The following is a 26121-nucleotide window of genomic DNA, read 5'->3' as shown; positions in this document are numbered from 1 at the left end:
TTGGTCCTGGGTTATTTAATTTGACACGATAACGGGATTGATTCAGAAGGGCCCAAGCAATCCCATGAAGTAAACGCGCGCGTGCAGTGGAATTGCGTTTCAGCAAACCGGGCAGGCAGGCGGGAGAAATCATGGGCGTTGGCGACAGCACAACTTAACATCAAAACCGTCTGACAAAACCAAGTAAGTAAAGGGACGAGGAGCAAAAGCGACAGACGTACCGAATAAGCTCCGGTGCCTTGGAGATAATATCTCGAAGGCCTAGAACTTCAATCAAGGGAAAGAGACATGGAAAGACTGAGATCGTGTTAGATCATGTTTGATAATCGGTAGAGAAAGCGAACCTCCAACCCCTGTACCCCAGCCACAAGCTCAAGCATCCTTGAGACGAGTGGAGAAGGCAATGATACCCAAGACTGCTTAATAGACAGAAATGGGGCTGCTCGACAAGGTGCTGTATTGCTTCTGTGCAGGATACATTGCCAGTAAGACCGGCGAGTACGGTAATGAAGATGTTGAGGAATTCGACTCACCAGCAAAAAGCTCAAGTCTCGCAATAGTGGGGTCACACGTAGTTTCCCAAGAGAAAGGAAGAGAAGGGCTGCGGGATTATATATACAGGTTATCGTGTTTAGGGGAGGTCCATGGGAAACAACACTGGATCCGGTTTCGTATAGACCTTTCCAAAGCATCAAATCGATGCGGATTTCATCTTCTTGATCAAGAAGGGAACGTTCGTACATTTCGACGAGAATATGGTCTCATGCGGCGCCCTTCTGTTTCGCCGAAGACCCTATCTCGACATCCCCGTTGGATGCCTCATGTCTACCCTTAGGATCAAGGCTGCCTGACATTCCCGGACGCATGTCAAACGCTATGATGTCATGCTAACGAGCGTTCGACCGTGCCGATGATGGCAAAGAATTATGCCAGGCCCTTGTCACTTTTGTCTGTCCGGTTAAACTTGAGCGTCGGTCCGAAACCGCATGTAATACATCTGATTATTGGATCTACCGAGCTGCGACAGCTAGCGGCTGCACCTTCCCGCAAGCCGCTCAGCGGCGTCCGTATCTCTCTACCTGAGCCTGACCATTGACCTAGCCATTGGTGATAAAAATGCGATTCACCTGTACTGATGGTCCATGTCAGTCGACTAATCTGCAGGCCAAGACCTTTCGCAACATGAGCGGTCGGCTCCTGGCCTGCCCTTCACTCAAAAATTAGACGACATAGTTCGTAGCACACGCATCTCGGAGGATTTGTGTTGGACTATAATCGACATGTATTATGCTTCCTGGGGCTCGCGTCGAACATATTAGTGAGATGACTTCAATGTCCGTCCGTACCATCCGTATCATCTGGAACCTGTTAGATATTCATCGCCGCACAGGTCCGGCCAAGCCTTCTTAGCAGGTACGCAAATCTCGACAGCGACTATCTGGATACTTAACAAGATTGATATACACGGAAAATGGTACGTTACTTTTCTCTCTTCCGTTGTTGTGAATGCTTACAATCAGTCACAGATCAGCAAGTCAGCGCTCGAGCGTAGCGAAGCGCGTCGAATTCAAAACACATTCAAAATTGGAGGTCAACCAGTTGGCATTTGTGGACGTTGTCCGGACAATGTGATTTTACACAACACGGGTCTTACATTGGTCGGACAAGGTCATGCAATGAACCCGCAGCTATTTAACCCAGCCACCCCTGGCACACATTGTCTTGCATTTCCACCGTTTTTCGTTTTAACTCCTGCCGCCCTTGCTTAAATTTTCTCTTTTGCCCGCAGAATCAACAACTTGGCCTTCAACCGAATCCGAGTAGCGGCGAACACATTTTCCTTGTCATGCACATCTGCCGCTCACCTACAGAAACCCTACTTGGCATATTCACATTTATCAATGAAGACAAAGCACTCTCTCGTGCTACACTTGCTTCTCTTGCCAGGACCAGTAAGAAATTCAAGGAGCCTGCCCTTGATGTACTTTGGAAACACATAGATGGGCTCGAGCCACTCATATCGTGTTTGCCTGAATGCGCCACCAAGAGAAAGATGTACGGAAAAGGTGACATTAGGAGACGGATGCACAGAAATTTGGTGAGCTAGATGTTTCAAATGCGATTTACATGGGATGGCATATTTTAAATAGACGCTCGAGAGCCTCCCTTCGCAAGCGAGTGGAGGATTTTAGGCCAATATGCAGAACATATCCGCTCCTTGAGCATCACTCCCCAGGACCTATACATAGAGGCTTCACTTGTGGATGTGCTCGTTTCAGCTATGTCACCAACTCTGTTGCCGAATCTTCGTAGGTTGCATTGGTTAGATAACGGAGAAGACCAATTTCCGCTATCGCATTATCTCCTTGTGTCGCCTATTACGTTGATGAAGCTCAGACCCGCCTCTTGGTGGACACCCTCTTCTACCAAATCTACGTTGTTAACTTCCCTTGGAACGAGTCGGTGTCCAACCATTCGGGAACTCGAATGTGTATACCAAGGAGATGATAGTGAGTTCTCAGATGTAATATGCGAAGCTGTATGTGGCTTGCGGGAGCTCTCCCATCTTCGCACAGGGGTCCTTAATCCACGAGCACTTCTTCACTTGGCATCTCTACCTTCGTTGAAGTGTCAGTACTCCAGGACATATAACTACAACAGCACACAAACCAATGCCACTCCAACATTTCGTGCCCAACTCGATCAAGTGGACATCTCTTCACCGTCACCTTCCGTTCTTGCTCGCTGTCTCAGAAACATCCAGTTTCTCTCTTGTCGATCAGTAGAGTTATACATCGGTAATGCCGATCAGATTCATTCAGCGCTACCTCATGGTCCACTGGGTATTCCAGAACTCATCATCTCCTTATCCGAGTACTTCTCCCCTACCCTCGAACGACTCTCTGTCACCCTCTTCAACAAACTTCCTGAACCCACACTTGCTGATCTCCGTTCACCATATATCTTTGATGTGATTGCCCCATTTCTGTCTTTCAGTAGCTTGAAAAAAGTCACAACTCGATTGGCTCTGCACTTCGGCCATCGACGATGCATCACTCAAGATAATAGTGCAATCCTTGCCTCAGCTCGAGGAATTTTACTTTGGAAGTAGGGGCTCGTTGGCTGATCCAGCCATCTATCACTTTCATGGGACTCGTTCACCTCATGCAATACTGCAAGCGCTTGAGACCAGTTCACATGACCTTGACGCCGACGAGGTAGACACCTTCAGTGGGCCGTTCATCCCCGACGAGAAGATCACCGAACTCTTCTTTGGGACGTCTCCGATCGACGATTCCCTCGTCATGGCATGTCAACTACATGCATTGCTACCAAACTTGACCAATGTTTACTACGACTTCGCCAGCAGACCGCCGTTGGAAGATTTCCAGGCAGAGTGGACGAGTTCCTGGGGGTGCTTATTATAGGCGCACAAATTAGAGAAAAAATGGGCTAAGGATTCTAGAAGCGTTTGTTGCCAGCCTGACGGACCAGTGACATCTTGATTGAGTGGTGTCTTGTGTAATTACATGCACTTGCTATGAAACTGTATACCTGTTTGGATCTGAAGTTGTTGACAGACAAAGTCGGATATGCAAGGGATTTAAATGAGTACAATGTACATGTCCTTACCTGCCTGCCTTCCAGAGGTATATTTCTTCCCCCCCCCCTCTCACATGCCGAGCGACGCAGGACTGGATGATCAGACTTGATGAAAAAATCCCGCATGCAAAAAATGTTAAGTCAGATTATGTCTCATTCCTACTCAATCCATTCGTTTGGCTGAAAAATCGTAGTCTGGCCGGTAATCACAAGTGAGCTCTGCTCCGCAGCCTGTACTTGCTTTCCAAGAAAGCTGCTATTTCTCGGGCTGGAGGGAAATCATCATATGAACATGAATTCAAAAGACAAAATATCACATACCAAGCTCCTCTGGCGATTCTTGTGGAATCTGAGTGACATAGCTTAGTTAGGCTTTTCACAGGAGGCGACATACGACTTACCAGATGCCCAGCAGAGTGGATTACCACATTAGATGAATTAGCAGGTCTTCGCCACACTCGGACTCTCGGTAGCTTGTTCGCCCTCCATCCTAAGACCAAAGTCAGTAGAGCTGAGATTACCACCGGGAATAACGCACCCCTTTTCTCCGGGCTTCCCTGGAAGAACCCAACGTAATTCTATTCGTTCGTCTACCCTTTCCAGCAGCTCCCATGCTTCATACGATCCCATACGACCTGCGTTCACCAAGGCCTCATGTAAACCTGACATCTTCAGCTTCACGCCCCCTCGTGAATCCTCGCACAGCCCATATGTAACATATAGCCGTAAGACATCAGGATGCCAACCTCCAAAATAACGGGACGCCTTGAATAGGCGTAATGCCTCCTCACTTATGACCCCTTACTTAGACGCTTAGAAGTCACAACATCACGACTTACCGCGACGACCAGCGTTCGCGCCTGGCAAGGGCACCGGGCAGTCTAACCGGAACAAAATTAGGGGGATAGGTGCCACTTTGGACCGCTGCTGGATCCACGAGAACCATGGAGGAGAATAGCGCAGGGAAATTGACAGCTGCTAGTATCCTGCATTGAAGTTGAAAACTGGATCAGAGTATTAATGCTGGCAATAACAACGTACGAAGAGTGGCCCCCGAATGAATGCCCGACAGCAACCAGGGATCGAGATGAAAATCCTTTAGTCTTCCGGTATTCACTAATACTCTCCGGCAGAAGATGTAGATGAGTGGGTAAAGCCTCCGAAGATGCACCTTCCGGCAAGTAGTGTAACAGGAAGTGTGCAATATCCTGCGCGTTGTCTAGCCAATCATCTGGCAACAAAGGTTCAACTTAACCTTTGGATGAAGCGCGTTATACAGACGAGGTGCCCACATATGCCACTGAGATGTATCTCGTTGATCAATGCAGCATCACCATGCTGAACAGCTTCCCAAGACCAAACTTCGTCGATCAGTGAGGCTGAGGGCGATGATAATAAATATCGCAGAGTTGTTTCCCATATCTATATCATATTCAGCAGATATTCTGAGTGATGATTTGTGTCAATCAAATGAGCACCTCCTTGGGAAAACCATTTGCATGGGTGAAGAACAACGTCAATCCCTTCCTCCCATCTTGAACTCTCTTCGCATATCGGTTAACGCAGTTCCACAAAAGCTTCTCGCTTCTGTCTCCACTTAGCCTTCCCTGCATGAAATGCTCAGTATCGCTCAATAAGTTCAACGGAAAACTGCAGGATCTCTCGCCTCCGTTCTGAGGCATTCGTCGAGAATTCGGGGACCACGGGCAATGGTATGTCCGGAGTTAGTCTTGGACGAGCAGTAGGCACGAGGTGGGTGCTAATGATATAATTGTCATTGAACAACTCATTCCGAGCAGGGGACGGTAATGGAGGCTTTTCTAAGTCTTCGCCGTGCGTGCGAGATGGCAGGAATGGCCTAGGGTTTACGGTCGTCCACTGGGGAGTTGGTTCAAAAGGATATGTCGAAGTCATGCTGGCGGTCATTGTCATTCGAGGGAAGAAGTTTACGCTGATCAAACGATCGCTGGCGACGTTCTAATGATACTGGTGTGTGGAATCATAGATTCATGGGGTAATCATAGGATAATCCCTGTAACCTGCTCCATGAAGGTTGGAAGGGCAGATTTCTCCAGCAAGATTGCTGATAAGTACATACTATTAGATATCACCTAGTGCTGTACCTTGATCTTGATTCTTGATAACAGCAAGGAAGTCGATAAACCTAATTCCACCGTATAATCGAAGAGGTGCCGTGCCAGAAGGGCTCCAAAGCGCTGGGCAGATCAATACCTACCGGCTTGCCTTCTTCGTCGAACCTTGCACCATTCTCAATCAGAGCAATGATCAGACGGGGGATGGCAGCCGCGGTGCCGTTCAAAGTGTGGGCGAATGGTATTGCAGGTGCTGATTGAGCTGAAGCGGATGAGGATGATGGTAGGGTACCTGACGACCGGCGGTAGCGGATATGGAGGCGACGAGACTGGTAATCAGTGCAATTAGACGTAGAGGAGATTTCTCCCCAACTCCCGCGACCTGGCATCCATGCTTCCATATCATATTTGCGATATGCGCTGGCGCCCAATTCCTCAGTAGGCATATCCAAAACCCTTGTTTCATAATGTCAGAGCAGGGCCTTGGTCTAGCATATCATACTTACCGAAATGGAAATTTCAAGCCTGCAAAAATTTCGCTTTGCACGATACGAAGTTCTTTCATCGCTTGTTCACTGGCATCTTCACCACAAACAACAAAAAGCTCGAGCTTCGAGAACTGGTGGACTCGGTACAGTCCGCGAGTGTCTGCGCCGCGAGCACCTGCCTCAGCTCTGAACGAGCGGCCAAGACCGACCACTTTCAAAGGCAGAGCTTGTTCCGTATATATTTGGTTCGCGAACATACCGCCGAGCGGTATTTCTGCGGTACCAGAAAGTACGAGCTCGGGATGAGATGGATTCGAAGAAGTGATATGATACATTTGCGAAACGGGTGGATCGGCATTTTGATCTCTTGGCTGGAATCCGCATCGTAAAGCAATGTCTGCCCGAACAACGTCCGGCGTCGTGACGAATCGAAATCCGTGTTTAAGAGCAATTGAGAGGGCGTAGTTGGTTAGAGCCATCTCCAAGAGTGCCGCTTCTCCCAGCAAGTAATACCAAGATGAACCCGTAACGGTTGCTCCCGCTTCAAAGTCAAGGATACCAAGAGCGCGACCAACATTCATGTGATCACGATCCCCACTGGCGGCAATGGGATCCGGTCCATGAGTAGAAAGTACCACAGCAGCTTCCTCTGGACCTATTGGTACCTCAGGATGTGTGTCATTCGGTATTTGCAATGCAAGCCCCAGTAAATCGTCTTCCACTGCCACAAGTTTCTGCTCCAGCTCTGCGACTTCTATCTTGAGAAGTTTAGCTTCCTCCAGAACTAGCCTGCTTCTCAATTGGATCTTTGATCTTTCGCATCTTTTCGCCCAAGTTCGAGCGGGTGTGACGCTTCAAGCCTAACTTGCTGGAGAGTTCTTTCTGTTCATCATAATGACGTGCAACTGACTGCAATGCACCAATCGGAAGCGGAGCCTTTCGATTAAAGGCGTTGTGGGACTTGTACACTATCGACTCTGAGATAGCGCGGTAGTCGAGGCGTGGTTTAGGAAGGACTGCAGTCACAGGGTGCACCTCTGAGGCCTTCTTCGACAGAAACCGAGACCCTTTCGAGCCTACGAGCAGATACCGTGAAATTTGATCCAATTATTAATGCTCTATACTCACCATGCTGCAACACGAAAATTGAAGTGTTGACGTTGACACGAGTGACCGAGCGATGGTAATAACAAAGAGGACATCCGAGTCAAGCCGGAATCAAGGTGGCAAGAGGTACAAGAAACGCGTAGGGTCACGCATGCTATGTCACAGCGTCACGCGTCGCGACTCTACTTGAGTATTCATACTCAAGTCGAGACTTACAATGGCTTCATCCTTAGCGAAAGGAAAGGCACCGGCTAATGTTGCTGCAAGTTCAGCCTATGAACTACCGTGGTATGTGCTTCACCTTCCGTACGACTGTTGCAACTGAGAATTGGTAGGGTGGAGAAGTACAGGCCACAGAGCTTGGACGATGTGGTCGGAAATGTTGACACTATTGAAAGACTGAAGGTCATTGCAAAGGACGGAAATTGTCCTCATATCATTATATCAGTGCGTCTTTGACGTAGGTTTCACCTTTCTTGAGGCAAATGCCATTGCAGGGTCTGCCTGGTATTGGAAAGACGACGAGTATACATTGTCTAGCTCATCAACTACTCGGCGATGCATACAAAGAGGGTGTTCTCGAACTGAACGCTTCTGATGAGAGGTTTGCAGCTCTAGTCTTCGATACCTTGATCGCTTTGACCTGCCTCCAGAGGAATCGATGTCGTACGGAATAAAATCAAGGCCTTCGCACAGAAGAAGGTCACCCTTCCTCCCGGGCGGCATAAAATTGTGATTCTGGACGAGGCCGACAGGTGCAATTACTTGCAAAAGCACGTCTTGGCTGATGCTCACTTCGTTGTATAGTATGACTGCTGGTGCACAGCAAGCCCTGAGGAGAACAATGGAGATTTACTCGAACACAACTCGCTTTTGCTTGGCATGCAACATGTCTAACAAAATCATCGAACCAATACAGAGTCGGTGTGCCATCCTACGATATGCAAAGCTGAGAGACACCGAAATTCTGAAACGGCTATTGGAAATATGCGAAATGGAGAAGGTGACGATCCAATTACTGTGCATGTCGGTTTCTTACTGACCAAACCTACTATCGACTTAGGTCGAATACAATGACGATGGTCTGACTGCTCTCATTTTCACATGCGAAGGTGACATGCGTCAAGCAATCAACAACCTTCAATCGACGCACTCTGGTTTTGGATTCGTGTCTGGCGAAAACGTTTTCAAAGTTTGCGATCAGCCTCATCCTGTCATTGTCCAAAGCATGATACGGTTGTGCTTGAAGGGTGACATCGATGCTGCGATGGAAAAACTGAACGAACTCTGGCAACAAGGCTATAGCGCTGTTGACATTGTGGTCACAATCTTCAGAGTAACGAAAACATTCGACGAGTCAGTTGCAGCTTGCTGAGTTATCTCTAGCGCTGATTTCTCTCCTGCTAGACTACCCGAGTACATGAAGCTTGAATTTATCAAGGTCAGAGGAAGTGTCCCTACGTTAAATGAGCATTTCAACGAACCGTACCATCAGGAAATTGGCTTCACGCACATGCGCATACTTGAGGGTGTGGGCACTATTATCCAATTGGGCGGTCTGCTGGCTCGACTGTGTAAAATGGTGAGTGATCGTTGAATGCTCTGTTTCCTATTACTGAACGAGTGTAATGTAGAACATGAAGCCTACATTGTTTCAATTGTAGTATTCATCATTTGCAGTGTCTTTGCCATAGCATTACCACCTGACAGGCTTCAGCTCTTCCCTCAATCGAGTATCTCAACTCCATCGGCGTGGAAGCGCTGAGACCTGAGGCCTTGTACCAGATTCTATGTTTGAGCTGCAATATCATCCCTAAGGCCGATTGTTGGACGGTGTTAGATCAGAAAAAACATAAGGATAGCCAAAGTCAATCAAATCTTGACTTGTTCCGTAGGTGCACAAGATAATTTCATTCTGACCCAGGATCTGTCTAGGAGTGACGAGTCAGTACATACTCCCAGTGAGAGTATCTGTCATGACAATATAGAATTCCCAACACAGCCACAGATTCACTTCCGATGTGACCTTGCGCTTGATCTCTATAATAACAGAACGAGATGGCTGAGACCATACCAGATATCCGCGAACATGTCATGGATCAGATACTACACCCTCGGCGAGAGGACGCAGATCAGATACTGGAAGATCTTGAACTTGCTGGCTTCCCTACTCGAGACAAGGTCCATCAGGAAATTGAAGCCAAGTTACTCCTTCCACCAGACAGGATACCCGAGCACTGGCTTCCAACGTATCAGATGTACGTATATCTATATTTTGAAACTCGCAAATTTCATTTCTCCCACCTCAGAACCTGGCAGCCTGAGATTTCCATACAATCACTATTGACCTTAGAACCCTCGCCACCGCCGACAAGTCTTACATTCCTGCGTGCAGGTCTCGAAGGACGCGTCATCGGTTATGCAGAAGTGAGTCCTTAGTTGTCTCCCCGTTTGATAGTTGTAAACTCGTACAAGACACCAAATGCACCAGTTTCGACAGCGCTCACATCGACATCTATGGACCGTGCTCCTGCCCCAGTTGCCAACTTTGTCAGGGGAAAATCTGGATATGTTCCCTTCAAGCCTGGTGGGCTTGACGATGTGATTCTGGCAGCAAAACAGACCACAGCAGAGCCGATCAAAGGGTTGCGGACCATTCCACCGGGGTTTTCGAGAGGATTGCGACTTCCGGGAGATGATCCGGAAGATGAGGCGTTTGCCTCCCTCGGTGATACCGGTGGTGCTAACGAGGATAAGGTATTTCTCATTCATCTATGCGTCATATATCTACCCAGCACGAATCGCACAGCCCATTGATGAAAGTCATGTGATGGATGAAGAACGAGACTTTTTACCCAATGGCGACAGTTTCGGAGAAATTGATGAGCTCTTGCCAACGACGGTGAGGACCTTGTCGTGCGGGATCAATCAATCCTCAAATAGCACGCTTCCAGCGGACACACCTACGACCATCAAAGGCTCCCCGACGGACGAGAAGACCCAATGTAGTCAAGCGCGACTGGGCGCATGTGGTTGATATCAACAAGCCTATGACCAACTTTCATGAACTGGTACCAGATATGGCACACAAGGTCAGTCATCACTGTTTCGTGGCTCAAATCTCATGATCTGGTGCAGTATCCTTTCGAGTTGGATACTTTCCAGAAAGAAGCGGTGTATCACCTCGAAATGGGAGATTCTGTCTTTGTCGCAGCGCATACCTCCGCCGGGAAAACTGTCGTTGCCGAATATGCTATCGCTCTCGCCTGAGAAACATATGACACGGTTCGTCTCGCTCTTTGTATAACATCTCATCACTTCAAGTTGTCTTCCAGTGCCATATACACATCGCCGATCAAAGCGCTGTCAAACCAGAAGTTCAGAGACTTCAAGCAAACCTTCTCGTCGTCATCTGTCGGAATACTTACAGGGGACGTGCAAATCAATCCAGAAGCGAGCTGTCTAGTGATGACAACTGAAATCCTGCGAAGCATGCTGTATAAGGGCGCGGATCTGATTCGCGATGTCGAATTTGTGATTTTTGACGAGGTGCATTACGTCAATGATGCAGAGGTAGGTACCTGTATTATGCCCGGAATTTGCTTGTCTGAGAGAGTTTGGCAGAGAGGTGTGGTGTGGGAGGAAGTCATCATCATGTTACCCGATCACGTCAACATTATCCTCCTGTCGGCAACTGTTCCCAACAGCAAAGAGTTTGCTGACTGGGTAGGGTGAGCAAATATGAGACCCTCTCACGTAATTTTTGACTTTGACTTGCGAATTTACCAAGGCGGACCAAGAAGAAGGACATCTATGTGATCTCTACGGCGCAACGACCTGTACCCCTTGAGTATTATCTTTACGCCGGTAGGGACATGTTCAAAATCGTAGATGCTTCTAGGAAATGGGTTTCACGGGGGTAATATTACAAACGCTTGGCTATTTGGGCATCCTGACGCTGCGAGCACAGGTACCAAGATGCGGGCGATGCTCTCAAGAGGAAACAGGACAAGGAACGAGACGCTGCAGGTCTACCTCCTGTACAGCGTGTCGGTGCTCGAGGCGCTGCAAGAGGTGTGCAGCGTGGCGCAGCACCAGCACGCGGTGGTCAACGCGGCGCAGCCCCGAATGGGTCTGCACCCCGTGGGCGTGGCGGCGGACAGTCTAGGATCATTCACACTGGAACAGACAAGAATCTCTACGTGCACCTACTAAATCATCTTCAGAAAAAGGGGCTTCTTCCTGTCGTCGTGTTTACTTTGTCAAAGAAGCGTTGCGAAGAAAATGCTTCAACACTTACCAACGCAGATCTGTGCACATCCGTAGAGAAGAGTGAAGTACACGTCGCCGTCGAAAAGGCGCTTTCACGATTAAAGGGTAAGTGTAGCCCGTAGATCACTTCACTGACTGCGTTAATTCCCATCCCAGGGTCGGACAAGAAACTCCCGCAGATCACTAGGATGAGGGACCTACTGTCACGAGGAATTGGTGTTCATCATGGTGGTTTGTTGCCCATCGTCAAAGAGGTCTGAAGAATTCACGCATGGCTTTGATCACGAATGACTCACTGCTGACAGGTTGTGGAGATATTGTTTGCACGTGGGCTCGTCAAGATTCTGTTTGCCACAGAGACATTCGCTATGGTGCGCTTCTCATCCTGTGTTATTTTGGGCGAGGGAATTCTGACGGCAAGCGTAGGGTGTTAATATGCCCGCAAGATGCGTTGTATTCTCTAACATACGCAAGCATGATGGGCGCAGCTTTAGAGACATTTTGCCTGGCGAATACACCCAAATGGCAGGTCGTGCTGGACGGCGAGGTCTGGACCCTACTGGAACGGTGATTATTGTTGCAAATGACAAGCTTCCTGAGGCGAGTTCACAATCAACGATTTTGGACACATCAGTAACGTCTCTGCGTTACAGCAATCATCCCTCATGAACATGATGCTCGGCACACCCGGAAAACTGCAGTCGCAGTTCAGGCTCACCTACAATATGATACTAAATTTGCTTCGTGTGGAGGCACTGCGCGTCGAGGAAATGATCAAACGGAGCTTTTCCGAAAATTCTTCGCAGAGACTGCTTCCTGAACATCAAAAGCAAGTTGCAGAGGTATATTTTTGTTTTCATTCTTTTCATGGACATATTGATGCAAGATGATTATTAGCATGAGAGGACACTTTCTAAAATGCCTAAACTCGAATGTGATGTTTGCTTGGGCGATATTGAGCACTATTACGATCTTTCCCTTCAGGTCGTTGGCTTAAACATCAAACTTTGCACTATGGTGACATCCAGTCCTTCAAATGCTAACCTGTTTGGCTCAGGGAGGGTTGTCATCTTAAGAGACGGCGTACGTTACCTGTCAATCGCGACCCTTGTGTCTACTGATAATACTTCCGTTCACAACCAGCACTTTAAACGAGGCAATGTCGGTATTTTGCTTAAACCAGATCCGCGGCAAGCAAGTTCATTCGCGGGGAAACTGTTTTTCGTGTTGGCTATGGTCGATCAAGAAACGAAGTTAGGTGACAAAGGTAATCTATCTGATGATGTACGATAGCATATGAAACCCGTTCATTAACTTTCCAGATGTCGACGATCGAGCTCTGCCGCCGAGATGGCCATTGGGTCCCGCTTCATTAGAAGTCGAGAACCTGACATACGACCTAAGAAGTGTCCCTCTCGACAGTATTTCTATGGTGACTTCCGAGACTATGAAGGTATGTAGCATTTGCGCCCGGAGTTTTGATGCTAAGCTGAGGCAGGTCGACGCAACTGGAATTGTCGATCACCATAAAAAATCTTTGATGCTTGAGATCATCAACTCGCTGCAATTCCTTGTCCAAAACTGGAGGTCTGCTGGAACCATACCAGAGGTTATTTGGGATCGCATACGAACACTAGATTTCCAGGAGGCATTACGCAGGAGAAATGACCTTGCCAAACGTCGCCAAAGTTTATCGTGTACGCTGTGCGGCGACTTCGATGATCATGTCAGTTCACGTCGCCTTCACGTCTTCACGTAACTGATTGGGCCGAGTAGTATCTCATTCTTCATGGTCAGAAGACGCTACGCGCTAACATCGACAAGCTCAAGATGGCAATTTCCGACCAGAACCTCGACCTTATCCCGGACTATGAACAACGAATTGAGGTTCTAAAGGAGTTGAAGTTCATTGACGAAAATTCAACTATTCAACTGAAGGGTCGCGTGGCCTGCGAGGTCAGATACGCTCCTGCTATACATATTTATATTGTCGGCTCACTGCAGTTCAGATCAACTCTGCAAACGAGCTTATCGTCACTGAACTTATACTCGAGAATACTCTAGCGAACTATGAGCCAGAGGAGGTGGTTGCTCTTTTATCTTGCTTCGTCTTTCAAGAAAAGACAGAAGTGGAACCTGCTGTGCCGATCAAACTTGAGGAAGGCAGAGATGCAATTCTTGCGATCAGTAATAGAGTGGGAGGTGTACAAGACCGCCACAAGGTTTCGACAGAAGGACTCAGATCAAGCTTGAAATTTGGTCTCATGGAAGTGGTACATGAATGGGCAAAGGGCATGGTGAGTCAACAAATGTTCGGTGCACGTTGAAAACTTATAGTCGGCGGTTTTCATAAAGCCCTTTGATCAGATAACAGCCTTGACTGACGTTCCGGAAGGTACGATTGTGAGGGTTATAACGCGATTGGACGAGACCTGCAGAGAAGTCAGGGATGCTGCGCGGGTGATTGGGGATATGGACCTGTTCAAGAAACTGGAAGAGGCTCAAGTAAAAATCAAGAGGGACAGTAAGTCAAATATTATTGATGGAATTATTTGCCTCTCATACTTTGCAGTCGTCTTCGCTGCCAGTCTGTACTTCTAACCAACACAGGGGTGGCTGTACAGTATATGTAGTTTTTAGACTCCGCGGGAGTTGAACGCTTGAACGTTGAGATTATAAGATTCCTAATAGCGACGAAGTTGATTTGGCCGAAGTTGACGCGAAACCTTCTCATATCCTGTACATACACAATACTACAATCCTGCTCCCAGCAGAATGGAAACACTCTCCACAAGCGATACCGATGCAGCCAGCAGTTCTCGACTCACCCGCCAAAATGCCTCTTCACACCCTACCTGGCATCTTCTCAATGGTTCCGGCTACCCGTCATTTGACCAACCGTCGGGAACGGAAGATTCTTCGATCATCGCTCTTCAGAATGCTAGCACTGTATTTCAGAGAAGGCGAGTCAATCCTGAGAGCCTCGCTCTCCGACTAGGACCGGATCTCGTCCGTGATCTTGAGGCACTGATACACCCTGGAAACATCGAAATGCCGTCCTTTGCCGTCCGAAAAGAGCTGCAAGAACGTTACAATATCGACAGGAGGCACGTCTATGATTACTTTCACAGCCGAGGATTGCGCGTGATCAAAGAAGATAAGAACGGTAACACAATTGTGCCAAATGATCTCGCTCCAGCGCCACGATCGGTTCGAGCCTCACATTTGAATAGATCATTGAGAATACGACTGATATATGTCTATTTTCTCAGCCGAACCTCCGCACTTTGCGCCAAGCGCCTTTGAAGGAGTCGCGGAGAGCAACTGCAAACTTGATATCGAAAATTAAAGAGGTCCGGCTTCCAGTGAGGAAGCCTCGTGGAGTTACAAAGGCCAAACCTGGCCGTCCAAGGAAATACGCCGTTAGATCCATTCACGATGACCCCCTGCCACCCGCAGTAATCTGTCCATCGTCTCGCGCAATCAGTCCACTCCTTCAACCTGACATCTTTCCTGCGAGCGATGCAAACAACAACCATGAGATTGACATGATAGTCAGTGCTGCTGACGAGTCTTACTCATTTTCACAAGCGATAGACGAAATTTCTTACACGCATTGTGGCCCACCGGTGCTAGCGCTTGAGACAAGCCCACTCCACACCCTGTCCCAATCGATGCCAGATCTGAGAGCAGATGGGGCTGAATTAGGTTTATCGCCACGCACGACTTCTGCCGACCCTTTGTCATCGAACGCCTGTACACTGTCAGCTACTGAGCGATCGGCACTTTATCAACTTCTTTCTGGAGCGTTTGGCACTCATCGTGACATCCAGGAATGCGCCGGAACATACAGAAATTACATGCAGGAACGGTCGCGCCTGTACTACGAGGGACTTCTTGCACTGCCTTACCAAAACTCTCGTTACAATGACCCAAAACCAGCTTCTTCCGACAATCGCCAATCGGTTCCTTCCAATGGCAGCGAGTATAGACGCTGGGTTAACCCGGGAGAGTTCTGCATGACGGATGACAAAGCTTCTGCCTCCAGGAACAAGCCGGTCAAACTTGGCGCGAGTACGATCAGGCGGAAAGCACCTCCAGTCCCCTCTTATACCAACTTTGGCACAGATACAGATAACGAAACCCACCCCCTGGACACGTTGTTTCCGATCCTTGATTTGAATAGGACCAGCGTCGATGATTCAATAAGGGAATCACCTGTTATCCGCACTCGGCGCCAATCCTATGTACCTCTGGATTTCTATTTCTTTCCGAACGAGGAAAGGGGTGAGGCTGAGGATCCCTTTCTGGATGCCCCACTTAACTCGGGCGCCCCTGACCTTCCCAAACATTCGGTCTCATTACAGTCGAAGATCCGTGGAGGATCTCTCCACGGACATCCGGATTTCCCAGGATCTCCGCCATTACTGCCTTCGGCTGAGCTTCAGCATGTCGATGTCAACCCTAAGCGCCCCTCCCCCCCGTTACAACAACCGGGTTCCTCACCTGAACGTTAATGAAACGGGTGCCCTCACATTGTCCAAACAGAGAAGTAGCCGGAAGAGTCTAGCCACACAAACCCGCTTCGCTCCCTGCACTCCGCCGAAGTCGCAGCTACGTGAGCGTGATAGGATCAGTACGAGGTCCTTTACGTCCCGCAGCGCTAGAAGGCGGACAACTTCTGCTGGCGGGGGAATATGAGAAAATGGTAGATATCCGACATGGGGCTTGGCATCGGTAAGTTCGATTTATACCGTGATCCATTGGACACTTTCCCTGGATTGATATAGAAAACGTTTCAAGTTTATTTAACAGTAGTTCCACTTTTGACTTGGGCTGCACAAAACGGTCAATCTCGTGAACCCCGGAATTCCCAGCGTCACCTCGTACCATCGCACGACCTGTCTTTCGGATTCCCAGATCCTAAAGACAGTTTCATATGTTCCATGATGACTTTCTCTCTACGGTACTTTGCGACTTTACGATAATAATAATCAAGGTTATACTCAAGCACCAACGCTTTGGCTTCACTTGCCTTATTGTTCAGCTCTTTTTCGTCGCATCCTTTTGGTTTGACTTGTTCACGTTTTGTTTACACCTGTACGTTTCCACAATGTCACTAGGTTAAGTAAGTATTAACGAGCCCTGAAATGGAATGAAGACATGCGATAAACTATGCAAGGTTGAATTATTATAGTTTATTTAGTAGGCCCGATCAAATATCCAAGTGAAACCTTTCATGATCACAGCACGAACAATTGACATGGATATTAAAAAAATCACCGCCAACTCCTTTTCCTACAAGAAGACGTCTTAGTGTGCGCGGCTCCTGAGCAGTTTCGGGGGTACGCCGGATTAAAATGATGAGTTTGAATCACGGGAGCTCTAGGTGACGGCTCCGCCGTAATCTGATGATCATATGACTCCTCGTCACCCTGAGCGATCCTAGAAGTTGCGCTTAATTGATACCTCACGGCATCGGAGACTGGTTGGCAAAGAAGAGGAAGGGGCGAAAGACTCCGCTCTCGAGGTCTATGAATGCCTTGGTCCGGAAAGACAGACTCATCAACCTCGGCAGCGGACGATGCTAATTCGTCTAGAGGAATGGGGGGGATTGGGCGGATGGGTTGCGGTTGTAAAATGGGCAGACGAGTGGATGAATTTCGTGTCGCTCCAGGTGTGAGGCCTAGTGGAATTGCATCGGCTAGAGAAGATGATGAATTTTGGTACAATGTGGAAGTGGGTGCGAATAATGTAGTCGTGCAACTCGTACTGTCATGGGTATACGAAGAGCCGTGATGAGGGTATGAAGGTGATGCTGGTGACGAAGTATTATGTGGTCTTGGGGAATACATATCGCTATCCTGCCGTCGTTGTGCTTGGGAAGGTATTGGTCGGTGAGATGATGTAGGATATCCAGGAGCATGACACGGACATTCGCCGGTCCGAAACAATATATGACGATGATGGCTGTGGCCACCAAGGGCCGGATGAACGTGAACCATCCCCCAGCGCTCCTTCAAGCGCAGAAGTAGATTTCATCACTTGGGGTATGGCGACACCGTAAAACGGCATGGTTTCTTCTTCGATACCGTCCATCCCCTCAATATCAGAGTCAACGTCCTCATCTTCCGAGTCGGATTCATCAAACTCCATATCATCCCGACTGTCAGGATACTCGTGGACAAAGGGAGAGGACGGTGTCTGTATTGACTGTGTCGATGCAGATGAAGGTGTATTGACCTCAGAGGATAGGGATGGTTGTGTCGTTAAAATCGTGACTTTAGGATTGATGGAGGCAACATGGTGCGGAGCACGCAGAAGGTTCGAAATATGACTAGTAGGCTGACCATGAGTTGAACCTTGACATGGTCGCAGGAGACCCGTACTTCGGCTGGTAATGTTCCGAAGGGGAGTATGAGTCGTCGGAGGAGTAGACACTATCAGGTGAGTGGATGTAGGGACTCATGATTTGTGTATGGGGGGACTGGAATTTGGGATGGCAATATATGTATGGTTGCATAGTTAAATGATGAGGCAAGTCACATTCAGTGTATGATGGAACAGCGACGAAAGCTGCGCGCGGAAATCGATTCGGAGATCATATACCCCAAGATCAGCCGTAAAGAAGCGTCAAAATCTGGATGTCAAAGAACACAAATAGAAAGGCTGGGATGCCAGTAACGAATCAAATTGGAAGACAGGCGATTTAAAACCAGGTCCGTATCGCTAAGCCGGCAGCTGTAGGCAAGTGCTTACGGTGGTTGGATTGCATAGGGTCTCGAACATGATTAACTCTTGGGGCTGCGCTACTTCCATTGATCAGTACCGTAATTGACCGATTGCAAACAAGACAATCGGGGGTAAAGTGGCTTACGAACACGTTGAAATCTGTACTAAGTGATGGCAAGAATGGACGGAAGTGAATAGGCGACCTTTGTTGTCTAACGTTACTAGTAAAGAGGGTCAAAGTAATCAACCATGTGATATATCAGGAAAATCACCCGCGAGGAAGAAGACCGCATGTATAGCTATGGCAGTAACTTGAAGGAGAAGTGGCCATGTCTACAAGGAGTTGGCTTGAGAACCGGATAAAGAATACTAGAGAGTTAGCTCTGATTGTGAGGGAAAGACGCACCTGAGCCTCGTGTTATTGACAGCGGCATGAAACCTTGACTGACGCGGCCGTCAATAGCTACAAGGCATTGTACCACACACATTTGGCATTACTCCCTTTGTTTTCTCTCGTGATCAGAAAAGTATTCCCGGAACAGGGCGGCCTCTGGGCATTTGTCAAGCCCGTGTAGGAGGTTCGTAACAAGATGCGCTTGAGATGCGCTTGCGAATATCAATCAAGGTTGAACCATCTATCATGTGCACCGAATAAGGAACGTTACCTGTTCCCATGTAATTCAATCTTCCGTTTCATCTTGATCTGATGAACCTCATGATGCGGCTGCCACTCCAAGATGGGCCAAGGTGACATGTAGCTTCTCCGTGATGTCGTAACAGATGGTGCGTTATCGCTGAAACTGCGCGCGATCATACAGCAAAAAGCACGGGAGCCTCATCAGAATCTAAAATAGTTAGCCCGGACTCACAGCTGGCTGGAGCTGTGCTAGCGCCAAAGTTGGGGATTGGCAGTGATCATCATCCATATTGTCGCGTCACAGGTAGTGGCACTGCCAAAATCAAAATCCTGTCATGACTAATTTCTAACCATGCATAGGCAACGAGGTTGGCAATAGGGTGATTTCCAAGGTTTTGGCGTGAGGAGGTTGACGACAGTTTACTCTCAGGAACCACTGGCAATTGACTGCGGGCATAGACCCGTACTAATTCTAGACTCGCTGGCACAGATCACACAAATTAGGATGATGGCCTAGGTGCGGCACTAGAATGTGTAGTAATTGGGCTGGCTGTACAAAAACATCGAAAACGAGGGACTGTATCGTGACACGAGGACTGCAGGAACTAATAGCACAAAGAAACAGAGAACCGCCAATTATGCATCAAGGGATGCGTATCAGTCACGAAAACATCGATTACACGCACTCAATTCAAACACCAGGACGCGAATCGGAAGAGGCATCCTCGGACATGGTGGATTATTTACTCGGCAACAGTCAAGCCTCCCATTACCCTCTGCATGTCTCTCATGGTAGAATCGAGTCTGGGACTGGTACCGGGAGCTGCACCTCCCGTGATGTGACTTCCATTAATGACCCGCGGCCCCAGTGCAGGGTGCCTCACACCCAATGCAGCGCCCAACATTCTCTTCCCTGGATCTCCAATCTTGGGTGGTCCTTCCGCGTGAAGAATAGCAGGATCCTCGTGTGAGACGGCGGAATTGATGAGGTCATTCAGAGAGGGATGAGAAGGGAGTGAAGGGAGTGTTGGAGAAGGCTCACGCCCGTTGAGCCTCGGGGAATGCTCCGAAATAGTAGTGTTTAGCACGTGGCCGTTCTGACCGCGTAACAGGTTGCCATTCTGACTGTTGTTGGCACTGCGAGTGGGGAAAACAGAAATAGAGGCTGCACGCAAATTGTGACCACGAGAAGCATTGCCGGTGTGCTGGCCACGAGTGTTTACTGTCTGAATAACGTTCTGGGCGTCAGGCCCATCATACGGTTTGATGGTAGCGGGAATGCCGGTAGTAAGGATAGCAGGAGGGAATGCGAGCGTGTGGAGATATGCTCGTTTTGCTGTTGGCCACGTGGAAATGTACTCTTAAGACAGTGTTGGTGTAAATCTGATGGACCAGTTACTTACCGACTGATGCATCTTGGAAAACTATCAAGAGGCTCGTGTCGTCTCTCCATTTAATCTTGAAGCCTCCACCAATGTTCTCCCATTCCGCGAATGCAGCTTGTATGTCTTTTGTCTTCAGCTCCTTTGGAAAGCCTGTCAGAGACAAAATACGCGTGACGGAAGCCGATAGACCAGAAGTTGAGGCGGATGACATGTTTGATCGGAAAAAAAGTGGAAAATAAAATTGATATGGATGAACTGAAGTCGAAAAAAAAGTGGTAAGGCTGGGTGTCACAGTAAAGCCGAATAAAAGAAGAAACGATGATTAGCGAGGATGTAAAGTCGAAATTGCCGAAGGAAAAACGTGTACTGAATGCAAAGGCGATAAACGAGTTATGGAGTAATACCGCTAGTATTCCTTGATTATTATCGAAGAAGCGAGCGTTTCAATTGATGTTATACAGAAAGTACTGAGGAGGAGGCGGGACTATAGGAGAGAACGAGAACAACCTGAACCCATTCAATCCTAAGATACTTTCCCACGACCTCTCTCCCTGAAACTATACCGCAGCAGCCCTAGTTGTTTTTTTCGCTTTAGGTCAGTGTCAGAGCTCTAGCTAATCTTCAATACTAATATTCCGCAGCAACGTAGAATCGCCTTTGCTTTCAACTAAACGTTTCAAGTTCAACCAGTGTACTTTGCATTCTGGACAATCCTTCCTATTTGGGACAAGCACACATCATTGTTCGACCGTCTTGAACATGATCATGGATAACGACATTCTACGCGCATGGCTGCTCATTCATGAGTTGAGCGACCAGCTCGCTCATAACCAGAAAATATCAACTACATTACACTCGCAAGCAGCCTCACTTAAAGTAAGTTCTATCACTTGGGTAATATCCGTTCCTTTCACAATACTTCACTAGGACCAGGCTGTACACGTCGGTTCAGGTTTTGCTCTGAGGCGATTTAATACCGATATCTCGAAAGGTCTGTTTGCATTCACCTCCACTGTCCGAAGTAGGCCTGAACCTTGTTCACAGAAATTTTTGATTCCGAATTGGAGCGCTTGAACGCCCAATTCATTATCGAGAACCAAACCCTTCTTCATGAGAACAAGCAATTTAGTCTCCTTCTCAAAGAATATGAAAGCACTATGGAAACCATTATGTCAAAATTCAGGAATCATGCAGTGCGTTCTGATACTTCATTGTCAACTCATCCGATGATGACGTGCCTCAACTTTAGTTAGCAGCTCAGCAACACGAACTCACCCTGACCCGCCACTATGAAGGTTTACTACTCGCCTGTGACTCACATAATCAGTATGCAGACCTAACTTCCGAAACTAAAACCGTTATCGGCCTTCAGCGCCTCGCCCACACTCTTCGTGCATTGCATCGTTCCATGTCTGGCGAAGAGCCCGAACTAACCGACGATGGCTCCCCGATCGACATTCCTGCTCTCCTTCAGTCGTTAGACCAACAAGCAGACTCCGAGATTCGGGACGATTGGGCGTTGGAGCGTGAAATTGAAATTTCCCGCCTAGAAAAGGAGAACGAGGAGCTGCGTAAGATGCTGGGCATCGACTCCGCCTCGTTGAGCGAAAAGGGTATCACACTTGATATCGAGCGGGAGGAGGGTGGACGGATCTCAACCTCAATTTCGGCGGCAGCTCGGAAGCGCAGCGGGTCATCGTCTTCTTCTGGTCCCCGTCTGAGCCCGTGGGCGTTTGACGCTGATATGCCACCAGAACGGGAGACCAACCCTTGGAGTGGATGGGAGTCGCAACTTTTACCCCAGCCCCAGCCCCAACCCCAGCCACCGCCACCCCAGCCTCAACGACAACAACCCCAACAGCGTCTCCAGCCGCAACACCCCCCTCAACTCGGTAGTGGTATGCGCATGCAAGACCCCATATACTCCAACCAGCTTCCATATGCCAAGACCATGCGACGGCCCGCAAATTTATTCTCGCCAAATCCAGGGCCTGCGCCTCCAGTAAGCTCCAGCGTGGGTTCAAGTTGGGCACAGTCAACACCATCCAACCGTTGGGCCTCGTCGAATATAGCAGATTTTAATCATTAAACCGCGGTAGTTTATTTTGTTGCAGCATTGTATGCCTAGCCTTTTGATACCCTTCTTGCTTTGACAGTACTCTGAATCGGTTTACTGCGACGCCTCTTCGATGACATATGAACTGCCCTGCGTTGTTACGCTACGCCCTGGTGACCGCACGTCAGTTCGAATGAGCAATTTGAAAATGTCAGATAGCGGCAATGCACGATTGGTACCTGCTTGGATTTGAGAACAGCAGCCGCAGCTACTTTTGCAAAGGGTTTACTGCCCAAACAAAAATATGACTCTTGTGCTTGGCCGCCTGGCAGATGAACAATAGGGTATCACACACGAGCTGGCATGACCTACAGCCAAAATAATTGATCACTTGACCCGAATAGCCGATAGGCTCAGAGGGCATAACGCAACATCGCGACGGCTCAGATTCACATTGGTCGGTCAGGGGCAGCACGACCAGAACAAATGCAGCTGTCTAAAATCTACACGATACACATCGGTAAAATGTACATTCTCTTCCCCGGTTTGAAATTTATGAATATAGCGCTGGTCGAGGGAACCGGGAATTGACAACCCGAAACCGAAGTCGTGTTTCACCTCATGGACACTCGTATAAAAGGACTTGACTCGATTGCAGTATGGACAACATGAGATCGATTTCTATGGCAAAGCAGATACGAGGTACGTAGGTGGATCGAGGGATCGCATTGGCAAAACAAGGAAAATGAGGTACTCTAGATAGATGGGTGACGCAAAACGAAAGGTATATATATATGTACCAGGAAGAAAAGAGAAAACATATGTACGTGCTCGACATGCGAGGGTATCGTCAGCTAACGTTCTATAGATACAGACAACAGATGCTACTAAATCATCACCACTCACCCCTCCCCACAATATCCTACAACACAAGGAAAATGGAAGGTCCCATTCCAAAAATTAGGATTAAAGAGCGCATAAACTGATTATAAAGTCCAGATACCACCACAGACATAGATCCAACGGGCGAGGAACCTTCATGCGATAACGAAACGCATCTCGCACCCTAGGCCGCTCGGCCCTCGGCCTTCAAAGGCGATGCCAAGCATACGCTCTTTGCCGCAGCCGAGCCCGCCTTCTCGTCCGCGGCCTTCCCATTCTTTGCCCCGCGCATACATGAGATTCTGTAGCGCGCGTAAACGGAGGGTTTCGGGGTTCGCGACAGGGCGCATGCGATAAGCAAGCGTAGTAGGTGGAGTACGGGGGCGAAGAGGTGAGGGGGTGACAAAAGTGTGACAGGACGTCGAGTGATGCACAAGTGGCGCAGCGCCCGGCGTCGCTGGAAAAGGAGACACGAGAGGAATGAAGTGGATGGGTTCGGGAGAGGTAGTGGTTGGAGTTGGCGTGGTGAGAGAAGTAAACTTCTTCACGTCTGCTGGGTGAGCACGGTAGCCATAGCGTCGGAAACACCTTCTGCTGGAGTGCACTGCTCGAGGCTGTGGACAAGCCGTAGAAGAGTGGGAGGGTGCAGCGCCAACGGAAAACATAGTTGCAGAGATGTAGGCTGACTGAAGTCCTTTCGCTGCGTCAACTATCCCGTGGACAGAACGACTAACGTGTCGAACCAGTATTTTCCCCACACTCTCGACCTCATGAGAGTTACCTGCTAGAGAGGGGACATCTACAGCAGGTCGAGAGGATTGCACCTCCCGAGCGTGTCTTTGAGCCTTGGGTGGCGAGAGAGGCGTCTCATCAAGGGAAACGAGAACAAAGGAGGAGCGCGGACTGAGATCACGTTGACTCTCATAGAGAGTAGGCAACTGGAAGGAGGACGTAGAGCATTTGGGAGAGTCAGAGACAGGTGAAGACGCATCAGGAGATGTAATGTCTGTTACAGATGAGCGCCAACTCCCAAAAGACAACCAAGAGTTTGACCGAGATGTGGAAACAGACGACGACATCGCGGGTATCGAGTCAGTCGAAGGGATCGAAAGTACAGGGGTGGGAGTACTGCAGAGCGGAGATTGCTCGAGAAGCTGCGCAGGCCGTTCCACACCCTTCCCTTTCGCTTTACGCCTCTCTCCTTCTTGCCACTCCACAACCTGCAGCAGGCTGTGGAGTAACTCGGACCGTGCAGAGGTATGACGGCGATGTCGCGAAGGGCTGGTAACAGGACTGATGCCAGCAATACGCCTTGCCTCCTCCGCCCGCTCAGCTGCGTCGAGGGGGAACAGCTTACCGTCCATAGAGGACACGACCTCCTTGAACGACACCGTACGCTGCTGGCCACCTGAAGGTTTCAGCATGGCGTCATTACGCAGCCCCTTCGGGGAGGTGAGACCACGCTTGGGTGGGGTGGTACTCAGCTTCACGGGCCGCATGAAGCTGTACTGAAACGCATCTTCGTCACGTTTCAACGAGCACCTCTCGAGCCGTGCCTGCGATAATTTACCGTAAGACACAGTCTGACGTTTAGCCATCGAGAACCCCACCCGCGTGGAACGCTGTTGGAGAGCGAGCTCTGCCTCCTCACGCTGTTGAACCTCTGCAACCCGTCTTCGCTCTTCCTCTATAGCAATCTCCTCCTCACGACGGCGAATAGCGCGAAGTCGCTCGGTGTGCAGACGTTGCTTCTCTTCCTCCCAGACCTTTTCGCACATGCGCAGGCGTTGTCTTCGCTGAGCCTCCTCCCACTTTTCACGCTGTTTCTGGCGAGTTTCTTGGACGACGCGCCTTTCAGGTTCTTCAAGTTTGAGTGGACCAGATGGTACGAAGCACATGTCAAAATCTTCGTCGCGTACTTCATCGATCCGAGGATCATTATCTGAGGTAACATCGATCCCTTTGAGCTTAAGAAGCAGGAATCTTGGCGAGACGGATATCATCCAATGCGTAAGCCACCTGGACTTGGTCTGCGAGTGATCGAGGGGGCGATGGAGGGGAGTCGTAAGAATCAGGGGAAACAGAAGAGGGTGCTGATGATTCAGCAGACCCTAGTGACCCTGATGGCGTCGGGGACGAAGAACGGGTAGACGAAGGAGATCTGTTGACCGAATCCATGCAGTCGATCTGGAAATCTGTAGACTGCGAGGCAGAACGAACTATTGATGACGCGTCTGAAGTAAGACTTTGCTCCTGTGGATGCGTGGATGGAGGATCCGCCTTCTCCAACTGGAGTAAGATATTGGCGGGAGGTGACACAAAGAAGTCAGGGTGTATAGTAATATCTTCTTCTCGCTGTTTCTCGAGATATAAAAGTACTCTCCGTTCTTCGGATGCCTGTCTGGCCAGAGCTACGGGTGAAATCTGGCGTGAACGACCACGTCGTTGCATTGGAGGGGGGGGACGGGAATACCAGCCACCGCTGGGCGGGCGAAAAGAAGCAGTAAGCATGGGACGGGGAAAAAGGGAAAGGAAATGGATTGACCGACAGTTAAAAGGGAATTGTTCCACGGGAAGATCTCGGATCTGATATATGACCGTATGTGAGATGATACCGTTCGGGAGTTGCCTCGAGGCAGTAAAAATGAGCGTCTACAAGTTTCGCGATATGAACCAGTGACCCAGGCCACTTAACGGAAATGGCCCTTGAGTGCCCAAGACTTGGAACGCAATTGGCCTTTGATAGGCAAGTAAACCTACAAGATAAGTACACGCCTTCTGTCAGTGCCATCTGCACAGGAAGTTAACTTGAACTTACCGAGTAGAAAGGCAGTGCTAGTAATCAACGTAGGTCTGGCCGTTGTAT

At 48.9% G+C, this 26121-nt stretch overlaps 10 protein-coding genes across 10 annotated transcripts; 5 read left to right on the top strand and 5 right to left on the bottom strand.

The window, feature by feature from the left end:
- Window positions 1–2281: 2281 nt before the first annotated feature.
- On the top strand, window positions 2282–3428 carry EDB91DRAFT_1276184 (uncharacterized protein; the record flags this gene model as incomplete). The annotated part of the gene is made up of 2 exons (XM_041324659.1): window positions 2282–2996; window positions 3070–3428. The coding sequence occupies 2 exons, from the start codon at window positions 2282–2284 to the stop codon at window positions 3426–3428; spliced, it is 1074 nt and encodes a 357-aa protein (XP_041183525.1).
- A 381-nt stretch (window positions 3429–3809) lies between these two features.
- EDB91DRAFT_1233656 (Alpha/beta hydrolase family-domain-containing protein) lies at window positions 3810–5517 on the bottom strand (the record flags this gene model as incomplete). Its single annotated transcript, XM_041321120.1, has 8 exons — window positions 3810–3871; window positions 3962–4086; window positions 4142–4393; window positions 4443–4589; window positions 4645–4834; window positions 4896–5025; window positions 5082–5210; window positions 5248–5517. 8 exons carry the CDS (start codon window positions 5515–5517, stop codon window positions 3810–3812), a joined length of 1305 nt encoding a protein of 434 aa, XP_041183524.1.
- A 250-nt stretch (window positions 5518–5767) lies between these two features.
- On the bottom strand, window positions 5768–7315 carry EDB91DRAFT_1342586 (uncharacterized protein; the record flags this gene model as incomplete). The annotated part of the gene is made up of 4 exons (XM_041325754.1): window positions 5768–6152; window positions 6203–6938; window positions 6970–7260; window positions 7309–7315. 4 exons carry the CDS (start codon window positions 7313–7315, stop codon window positions 5768–5770), a joined length of 1419 nt encoding a protein of 472 aa, XP_041183523.1.
- A 146-nt stretch (window positions 7316–7461) lies between these two features.
- On the top strand, window positions 7462–9304 carry EDB91DRAFT_1095701 (P-loop containing nucleoside triphosphate hydrolase protein). The gene is made up of 9 exons (XM_041316954.1): window positions 7462–7579; window positions 7627–7738; window positions 7789–7895; window positions 7945–8046; window positions 8099–8294; window positions 8355–8647; window positions 8699–8732; window positions 8787–8873; window positions 8926–9304. The coding sequence occupies exons 1-9, from the start codon at window positions 7509–7511 to the stop codon at window positions 8953–8955; spliced, it is 1032 nt and encodes a 343-aa protein (XP_041183522.1). The 5' UTR covers window positions 7462–7508; the 3' UTR covers window positions 8956–9304.
- EDB91DRAFT_1095700 (ATP-dependent RNA helicase) lies at window positions 9305–14370 on the top strand. Its single transcript, XM_041316953.1, has 22 exons — window positions 9305–9549; window positions 9601–9718; window positions 9767–10048; window positions 10101–10193; window positions 10246–10383; window positions 10430–10531; window positions 10616–10864; window positions 10916–11022; window positions 11082–11210; window positions 11262–11668; window positions 11720–11817; window positions 11869–11934; window positions 11990–12163; window positions 12217–12405; window positions 12461–12646; window positions 12707–12830; window positions 12886–13016; window positions 13062–13289; window positions 13340–13519; window positions 13573–13860; window positions 13919–14087; window positions 14136–14370. Exons 1-22 carry the CDS (start codon window positions 9350–9352, stop codon window positions 14162–14164), a joined length of 3687 nt encoding a protein of 1228 aa, XP_041183521.1. The 5' UTR covers window positions 9305–9349; the 3' UTR covers window positions 14165–14370.
- EDB91DRAFT_1242047 (uncharacterized protein) lies at window positions 14339–16080 on the top strand (the record flags this gene model as incomplete). Its single annotated transcript, XM_041322148.1, has 2 exons — window positions 14339–14773; window positions 14836–16080. 2 exons carry the CDS (start codon window positions 14339–14341, stop codon window positions 16078–16080), a joined length of 1680 nt encoding a protein of 559 aa, XP_041183520.1.
- A 537-nt stretch (window positions 16081–16617) lies between these two features.
- Window positions 16618–17956, bottom strand: EDB91DRAFT_253837 (uncharacterized protein). Its single transcript, XM_041326608.1, has 2 exons — window positions 17953–17956; window positions 16618–17900 (listed from the first exon to the last, which is right to left on the bottom strand). The coding sequence occupies exon 2, from the start codon at window positions 17566–17568 to the stop codon at window positions 16843–16845; it is 726 nt and encodes a 241-aa protein (XP_041183519.1). The 5' UTR covers window positions 17569–17900; window positions 17953–17956; the 3' UTR covers window positions 16618–16842.
- A 1719-nt stretch (window positions 17957–19675) lies between these two features.
- Window positions 19676–20528, bottom strand: EDB91DRAFT_1042450 (uncharacterized protein; the record flags this gene model as incomplete). The annotated part of the gene is made up of 2 exons (XM_041312993.1): window positions 19676–20268; window positions 20336–20528. 2 exons carry the CDS (start codon window positions 20526–20528, stop codon window positions 19676–19678), a joined length of 786 nt encoding a protein of 261 aa, XP_041183518.1.
- Window positions 20529–20842: 314 nt separating this feature from the next.
- EDB91DRAFT_1095669 (uncharacterized protein) lies at window positions 20843–22893 on the top strand. The gene is made up of 6 exons (XM_041316952.1): window positions 20843–20912; window positions 20959–21193; window positions 21245–21308; window positions 21362–21510; window positions 21567–22412; window positions 22474–22893. The coding sequence occupies exons 2-5, from the start codon at window positions 21077–21079 to the stop codon at window positions 22404–22406; spliced, it is 1170 nt and encodes a 389-aa protein (XP_041183517.1). The 5' UTR covers window positions 20843–20912; window positions 20959–21076; the 3' UTR covers window positions 22407–22412; window positions 22474–22893.
- A 517-nt stretch (window positions 22894–23410) lies between these two features.
- On the bottom strand, window positions 23411–25799 carry EDB91DRAFT_1342579 (uncharacterized protein; the record flags this gene model as incomplete). Its single annotated transcript, XM_041325753.1, has 2 exons — window positions 25275–25799; window positions 23411–25222 (listed from the first exon to the last, which is right to left on the bottom strand). Exons 1-2 carry the CDS (start codon window positions 25764–25766, stop codon window positions 23411–23413), a joined length of 2304 nt encoding a protein of 767 aa, XP_041183516.1. The 5' UTR covers window positions 25767–25799.
- Window positions 25800–26121: the final 322 nt, after the last annotated feature.

This window comes from Suillus paluster (genome assembly GCF_016628075.1).
Source record: "Suillus paluster strain FC165 chromosome Unknown EDB91scaffold_2, whole genome shotgun sequence".
Taxonomy (NCBI): domain Eukaryota; kingdom Fungi; phylum Basidiomycota; class Agaricomycetes; order Boletales; family Suillaceae; genus Suillus; species Suillus paluster.
Note: the sequence above shows the minus strand (reverse complement) of the source record. Positions and strands in the feature narration are given on the sequence as shown.